Here is an 8,943-nt window from a genome sequence, read left to right as displayed (position 1 = left end):
GAGTCATTCTGAATTCGATCAAGATACGAAAGTTGTCTACTATTGTGGATAACATGCTGACGAATTTTACTGGGGCAATACTCCTAATAGATACTGAATTAACCATGGATAGAGCTATAATGCTTCAAAATAGGCTTGCTTTAGACATTCTTTTAGCAAAAGACGGCTTAGTCTGTAAGATGATTAATGCCAGGCATTGCTGCTCATTCATTCCAGATAATGATAGGGAGATAAGAGACTTGCTCACTAATCTGACTAGCACAAGTAAGGATTTGAAAGAATTGAAAGAACCAGGTGTTTGGGAAAAGGTTGGAAAGGGATTTGCTTCAGTGCGAAATTGGCTTAGTCAAATTTGGAATGGGGTAGTATTAAAAATCATACAAGGAATATTAATTGTGTTTGCTTGCATATTAGGATTATGGGATTTATGTAAATTATGTCAAAAGATAAAATTGAAATGATCTAAAAATAATCAGAGGAGGGAAGAACAAAACAGGGAAAGAATTTATAGGGAAGATTTGAGAAGGAGACAAAATACAGCTGAAACTGAATTGTGAAGTGATGGGGAATGAAAGGTGTGATGACATATTTAGTCATCATCATCAAAATACTTTATTCGATTGTTTATCACAATCATAAAAGCACATAAATATACCAAACAACGTCAGTCAACTTCCACTTAATATGAATAAATAAAACTTCTAAAAGTTAACACAGTGTCATAATATTTACGACAAAAGTCTAAAATCAATGACATGGTAAAAGACCCTGATAACAGTAAGAGAGATAAAAACAGAATTTTAGGAGATAAAAGTTACTGACATTACTAAAATCATTTATACATCGGAAACCTCCTAAATTTACACTAAAAGTATGATCGGGAGTTCATAACTGCACACAGGTCAACTGCTAGGGCATTGCAAATTTGAACTGATGGAAGAGTCCGCAGATAGAGAAAAGCACAGAGGCACCGTGTAAATTGAAAGGATTTTAAAAGTGGTATAACAAACACTTTCCTTGAATCAGAATATAATGCGCAAAATGAAACAGTATGCATTGTACTTTGATCTGATTTAAAATCACAGTGGCATTTTCCCAGCACTGGGCTTCAATCATTAGTAAAGGGAAAGCTGATAAGTCAATGAAATGTCTCTAGTCTTAAGCGTGTGAGGACGTACTGATGCCTTGGGTTCAGAACGTACTTTAAATATGGTTCCATACCGTCTGATTGCTGAAGCAAAAGATTCCTCATCACACTTGATTTTCTTGATTCTATTGCCCACCTTCGGTTCGCCAGATGGGAGAAACACATTTTTTTTCAAATCTTTCCTAGAAAATCTTTCAATTTTTTCTGCTGTATGATAAAACTCTGGATATCCCAAGGCGATAAAGAAGTTCTTTACATAGTCCAGCCAGGAGATTTTCAACCAATAGTTTAGGCTTGCCGATTCAGATGTCCATACTTTGTACCAGAGTAAAATTGGTTGAATATTTAATAAGTCTAAAATGTATGTTACCCCGAGTTCTGAATGACACACCATGGTTGAGGTAGATTTTGGAACACTTAGAATACATTTTAAAAAATCACTATCTACTAACTGCAGGACATTGCATTTCCTATGTCCCCATAGGCCTGCCCCATACGTTGCAACAGAGACGCATTTGGCATTATAAATTATCAGCATATCTTTAGGCGTGGCCCTGCCAACTTTTTTGGAGAAGTTTTTTACAGCTATAATGGTTTTCGTAAAAAGTAATTTCCTGGAATTGATAGCTTGCGACCAAGTGCCTTTGTTGTCAAACATAATTTCTAAGTATGAGAAAGTTTCTGTATCATCTAATTTAGCGCCATTTAATGAAATATAAGATTTTTTTGCGGATTTTATGCCACAGGTCATCGTATAGGTTTTCGAGTAGTTGATTTTGAGGCCTGGATCTTCCATATAGTTACCAAAAATTGCCAATAATCGCTGCAAAGCTAATGGGGTACATGCCATGAGAACAGCGTCATCAGCGTACATTAGTGCCTGAATCTGTCAGGAGCCAAGTTCTACATTCTGTGGACAAGACAGCCTCTTGTTCGTTGATGTAGAGAGAAAACAAAGGAGGTGCAAGAACACAGCCTTGACGTACCCCCCCGATTTACAGAGAAGGAGGGAGTACACTCCCCATGGAACCCGAAACATACCCTAGCTGTTGCTCCGGAATATAGGGCCAGATGTATGAAAACTGGGGTCTGCGAATCGCAAAATGCGATTATTAAGAAATCGCTATTTCCGAGTCACTATTGGCCATGTAACAAAATTGCAAATCGGAATTAGCGATTTCTTAAAAATCGCTATTTGTGGTTTGCAAGGCCCATATACCGAATCGCAATTTGCATTCTCGCAATTTGCGATTTATTTGCGATTCGGTAAAAAAACGCAAAATGCGAGAAAGTTCGAGAATGCACACCTGGAGGAGCCTGATGACTCACCAGCAGGAAATGAGTCATCCCAGGCTGTTTCAGGTGCCACACCCAAACCAGCATCCTGAGTGAGAGCAGCCCAGCCACATAAAGCAGCACTGTGAAGGAGCAGCATCACCTGAGCCAGAATGGAGCCCCAAGGTGCATCACAGGAGAAGCAGGAGAGGAAGCGCAAACTCAAGTTCAGTGAACAGGAGCTGGAGGTACTGGCAGAAGAGGTTGTGAGGAGCCATGACCTCCTGTTTGTTAAATCATCCCTCCAGGTCCCTGAGAGTGAAAAAAGTAGGCTATGGCTTGAGATCCAGGGTAAAATCTGCGCCATTGGAGTGGCACAGCGCTCCATTGAGGAGATTAAGAAATGTTGGTACAACCTGCGGTCCCGGGCAAAGGAGAGGGTGGCAAGGAGACTTGCAGAGGCGAGGGGCACAGGTGGCGGACCACCAACCGAACCACCTGCCACACCACTGGAGGACCTGGTGGAATCAACACTCTTTCCGGAAGCAGTGACAGGGGTCACAGATATTGACACCTCCGCTCAACCGAGTACCAGCCAAGGTAAGTGCAATGTTGTTGTGTGAACCCAATATGTGCATGCATAAACGCCCCTTAGGATTTAGCATGTAATGTGAAGTAGTGTGTGAAGTAGTCCATTCCACATCTTAGAAGCTGCACAACAATGCATTATGGGAGTTGCGGTCCACAAACTAGTACAGACAGTAGCATGACAATGTAAGGAAGCATAGTGACGCCCAGGGTAACACAACACACACTACATCAAGTAGAGCAGTACCTGTACCTTTATTGCCATTTTTGGACAGAGAATGTAACATACAGAACTGACATGCTGCATATTGTTGTTGCAGTTGGGCCTGGTCCAGCAGCCACTCAAATTCCTTGTGTAGGGGAGACGGACACCCAACAGCCCTCTGACACCAACACCAGCGGGTCCCTCAACATCTCCACTGTGCGCCGCAGGCCCAGGCCACTGCCACAGCCAGACCTCAGTGGTGACTCGGATGTGCAGCAGGAGGGGCCAAGCACACCATCTGCACCAGATAGGTGCAGCCAGATACCGGAGGACAGGGGTCATGCAGCACAATGCAGAAGTGCCACAGTGTCCCAGCAGCAACCGCATGAGGCAATTGAGGGTCCATCCTTGTTCGGGGAACTTGAGGCTGCTATGTTGCAGCAACAGCGCCTTCAAAACAAGAGAATATTGAGTTTGGACCGGAACCTGAGAGTCCACAATAGACATATGATGGGCCTGCATCAGCGAATTGACTCCCTGAACAGCAACATCACCCAGCTGCGTGAGGGACAGGTGCAGGCCTCTCAGGGCACTAGGGAGCTTACCAGTGCAGTGCGTGACCTGTGTGAGGAGCTGCACCACGAAAGGGTGAGCCGACGCAAACATGAGCACTGCTTCAGGACAATGTTTGCAAACTACTGCAGGTCCTCAAACAGGATGGCAAACTCCACAGCACTCATCGCCCGTTGCGCTGTGGCGGCCCAATTGGAGGCTGCACACACCAGCAGGGATGTGGTCCAGGGCCTTGTACACATCACTAATGTGATTGAACTAGTCATGGGACAGAGATCTGTTACTCCCAGTGAGGTAGCCTTGGGGGACACTGAAGACAGTTCGATCCTTAGTAGTGTGGCAGTACCTGCATCAGACACCAGACGGCGCAGTGCCAGGCGCAGCACTGCCACTGAGGGTGACATTCAGGGTGTCAGTGAGTCAACTGGGCATCCCAGTGGTGTGCGTGGGAGGAGGAAGTGACTCTTGCCGCAGTGACACTGGTGTTCCCACTATGATGTAATAGTGTGGGACTCAGTACTTTTGTTATTTTTAGTATTTGAATTCACCTGTTTACTTCAATTTTCACCATTCCTTACCTGACGTAAGGTAATAAATGTCTATCACTACAGGTACAGTTGTCAGTGGAGTTTTGTCATTCATACTCACGTCTGAAATGGTTGTGTGTGATGTCAGCACGCCTTTGCCTTCCCTCTGCTGTACTGGTCCTGTCTGCTGGCTGTAGAGGTGGTATGGGATCGTCATCCTCATCTGACTCAGTGTCACTGATTTCTATAGGTATGCCCCTGGTTGTAGCTATATTGTGCAAGATTGCACAAGTACCCACTATTCTGCATGTGGTTTCTGGACTGTACTGTAGTGCCCCTCCACTCTTGTGGAGGCAACGGAAGCGACTCTTCAGGAGGCCAAATGTGCGCTCCACCACGTTGCGGGTTGCCCTGTGCGCTGATTTGTATCTCCGTTCTGCTGGTGTTGTGGGATTGAGGTAGGGCGTCATCATGTAGGTGCGCACTGCGTAGGCACTGTCTCCTGGAAGGGACAGAAGGTGTGATGAGTACCTCAGCCATCTGACATGGGTTTGTTATCTATGCGCCAGTGTAAAGAGTGACATTACCTAGTAGATATCCTTCACCAAACTCCTCAGCTAGCAGTCTTGTGTGAATCCCGCTGTGACGAAAGATGTATGAACCATTAGGTCCCTAAGAAATGTTCCTTATCAATGTTTCCCCACTTGATACTCAAGCCCTTACTTCTATTAAATCCTATCTCAGGGTGCCAAGCCCCACCAACAAGGGTCTTATTGAAGCCCAGCTTTAAATCTAATATAAGGGGGTAATGGTAATTTATACACATTGGTATTACACTAAAATATCCCATAAACGGGGACAGATCTTTTGAAAATACAATGAAATTAATCACAGAACTCGACCCTCCACCAAAATACTTTGGAATCACTCTAGCATCTGAATTAGCGAATATTGAAGAGTTAGCAACTATAACATATATTACTACTTACTCTAATGTCTAGTACACTATACACTTATTTGCATATTTTCCATAGAAACCACTATAGAGCTTAAAGACACAGAAAACAATAGAAATGTGAAACAGGAATTCAAAAATAACTCTTAACTAGCTCATTACGTTTGCAGTCTATTGATTACTTTTTACACTGTCCCAGAAGAGCCCAAAGCAAAATACTCGAGATGTCGCAAGGAGAGGGGTTTGCACAAGAAGTCTGAGTAAAAAGAGCTTACCTTACATCAATGAGAGAAGGAAGGCAGCCTAGAGATTGGATACACAAAGCGAAACAATGTCCCTGGCTACTTCACAAAAAAAAAAAACAGAAAGTGTTGGGGGTTAAATGAGAATCGACTGCCCAAAGAAATAAGTAACAACCATCAAAGTCAGCTGGTAACCTTTTAAAGTGATTGGGTGTAATCCTTGACTCAAATTCCAAAGAGCTTTTTCTTGAAGGGTTCTCTCATACTTTCTTGCACTAGGTTTACTGTCTCACTCTGACTCACTCAGTCTCACTTGGTCTTCCTAATTCACATAGTCTCACCCGTTCTTCTCTGGCCCACCTTGTCTCACTCAGTCCCACTCCTTCTCACTCATTCTAAATTACTCAGTCTTTTTGTGACTCAGACTCAGTATCACACACAGTAACACTCAGTTATACTCACTGTTATTCTCCCTCACTTGCTCACATTCATTCTTACACATACTGGTCCTTAATATCACTCATTCTCACTCATTCTGATGCATTCCTTCAATGACTCTCTCTCACTTCAACTCACACGCAAAGTGACACAGACATGCTCGTAGTGCTGGAATGGTGCAGGCACCTTCACGCGCCTGTGTCAGGACTCAAACGATGTCATTAGCTGCCTCTGTTCGTTGCTTGACCTGAAGCAGGTTTGCATTTTAGTTTTATTATATCAAGATTGAATAATTATTCACCCTCATGCAATAAAAATGGACCACAAAACAAGGAGGATGTAGTGAAGCTGTGGAGCCCATAAAGGAGGGCTGCCACTGGTCCAGGAACACCTACATAGCAAACCACTCAACCCACTCAATCATTCACCCTTTCACTTATCCACTCCCCTTTCATCCATCTATCCATTCATCCAACCAATCATCCATCCATCCTTTCGCTCATCCATCTACTCTTTCGCTCCTTCAATCCATCCTTTCACTCCATCCTTTCATCCATTATCTTCTCTTTGGCTCCTTCATCTTTCCACCCTTTCACTTAGCCATCAATCCTTACACCCATCCATCACCCTTCATCTCGTCCATACAGCCATCCATACATCCCTCCATTTACCCTTTCAGCCAGCCATCCATCCTTTCACTTACATATCCATCTATCCATTGATTCATCCATCAATTCACCCTTTGACTCATCCATCCATCCATTTCCCCTCCCTTCCACTCATCCATTCATTATTTTACTTATTCATCTTTACATACATCCTTTCACTCATCAATCCTTTCACTCATCCATCCATACTTTAATTCATCCATCCATACATACTTTCACTCATCCATCCATCCATCCACTCATCCATTCATTTACCCTTCCATCTATCCTTTATCCAGACATCCATCTACCCTACCTTTCATTCATCCATCCACCCATTGTTTCAATCTTCCATCTTTATATACATCCTTTCATTCATCTGTCCATTCTTTCACCCCATCCATTTATCCTTCCACTCATCCATCCATCCATCCATCAGCCCATCCTTTCACTCATCCTACAGTCTGACCATCCTTTCACCCATCATGCCATCATGCATCAACCCATTCTTTCACTCATCCATCAATGCTTCTATCCATTTCCATTTCATCCATCCATCCACTCATCCTTCCTTTCACTAACTCTCCCAAGTTAATTATTATCCTTTTTCTGTCAGCTGCAGACAGAAGAGGCCAATCAAGAACTCCACCCCACTTTAGGTGCTAAAGCAGGGGGGGTGAGGTTGCCCTTGATGCAGGAAGAAGCTTAACATCACACTTACCTATTAGTCGACTACTGTAACTGTTGCCTGCAGCTGGTTCCTTCCTTCTATTGGGCCTCTATGGTCCAGTTAAAGAGCAATCTGTTGTGCTCAGCTCTAAAATCTTCATTTCAAAGTGATACCAAATGCAGTACTTAACCCGTGTTGCTGCAAGGAAAGAAGCCCCCTCAACCCTCCTGTACCCTCTCCCTCTGTGATGACCAACACATTGTTGCCACCCACTCCCTCCTTGCCTCATTGGCCTGCCCTTCTCCCAGCCATTGAAGTGGATGGAGTTTTGTAACTCGTTGTAGGGCCACTGTTTATGCGCCACAAAAGCAACTGGATTACATGCTTTCTAATTCAGCATTGCATCTCCTGTGATGTCACTGCTGGAGCTTGTGCCTGCAGGTCGAGGAAAACCACACCAGTAGAACATCTGCAACATTCACTAGAGTTCACCCAAAAGATTCAGCATACTGTCTCAGAGCAGTGATTTGTTTTCAGCTGCTCTATGTTGCTCCCGTGTCCACACAAAGGCACCCCCATTTCACTGATGAGGAGTTGCGGGTCATGGTGGAGGAAATAGTCAGGGTAGAAGCACAGCTGTTGGAGTACAGGTACAGCAAATCTCCATTGCAAGGAAGATGGAGCTATGGTGGAGAATCGTGGACAGGGTGAATGCAAATGGACAGCATCCAAGAACAAGAGACGGCATCAGGAAGAGGTGGAACGACCTATGGGGTAAGGTAAGTTCCATGGCGGCAAGGCACCAGAGGACTGACGGGGGATCCTCACCTCCTCCCCCACAGCTGACAGTATGGGAGGAGAACGTCTTGGCAATACTGCATCCTCCCCAGTGGGCATGTTCCCCACTTCAGGGACTCACTGGAGTTGCCGGAGGACTGGGCACTGGTGAGTCAATATTTACTACCTGTCACCCCCATACCTACATGCCATATCACCCCCTCACCCTGACTCCCATCACTCTACTCCATCCCACACAATGTACCTACACATTTGACTAACCCCAATGTCAAGAACTACATGCCATACCAATGCATGTACAGCCCTCCCAGCTCTGCATGTACACCCACCACCAAAGCATGCACAGCATGTAGAACTAATAATCCCACAATACATCACCATATACAAAAAAATGTGGCAGGGCAACAGCAACAAAATAGGGGAAACTAGGGATATAGACTATGTCCCAGACATGAAGCATAATACGTCACTTACATCCCCACAGGAGCCCAAGCCAATCTCAGCGGTGGGTAGGTGCCATGACTATCCAGTCCCTCAACAGAAGATGCCCCCATTGATGACAGTAACTCTGGACTTCTGGATCTGGAGGAACTACCTGGCCCATCAGGGACCACTGGTCTGCCGGCCACTCCAGCCCACTCCCAGTCCACCACAGAGCCTCCCCCCTCAGTATCCAACACCATAGCACCCACCCAACGTCCCCACACCTTTGTCCCCAAGACACGTCAATCAGCAGTGTGCCCACCTGCACATGGACGCTAGCCTACATCTCCCAGCCTAGGCAGTCAGGGTCCTGGGGTCAGTGTCAGTGGACACACCATTCAGGGGACAGAGGCACAGGGGGCAGGGACACTCGGAGGACAGCTGGGTGCCAGGGG

At 45.1% G+C, this 8,943-nt stretch overlaps 1 protein-coding gene across 1 annotated transcript in view; it reads left to right on the top strand.

The window, feature by feature from the left end:
* Positions 1 to 3,647: 3,647 nt before the first annotated feature.
* The window catches only part of LOC138246925 (serine protease 27-like), a 187,053-nt gene continuing 181,757 nt past the window's right edge, over positions 3,648 to 8,943 (top strand). The window contains exon 1 of the mRNA XM_069201672.1: positions 3,648 to 3,863. Within this exon, the coding sequence (XP_069057773.1) occupies positions 3,648 to 3,863 (216 nt within the window). The remainder of the gene's footprint in view (positions 3,864 to 8,943) is intronic.

Source organism: Pleurodeles waltl, chromosome 7 (assembly GCF_031143425.1).
Source record: "Pleurodeles waltl isolate 20211129_DDA chromosome 7, aPleWal1.hap1.20221129, whole genome shotgun sequence".
In the NCBI taxonomy this organism is placed as follows: Eukaryota; Metazoa; Chordata; class Amphibia; order Caudata; family Salamandridae; genus Pleurodeles; species Pleurodeles waltl.
Note: the sequence above shows the minus strand (reverse complement) of the source record. Positions and strands in the feature narration are given on the sequence as shown.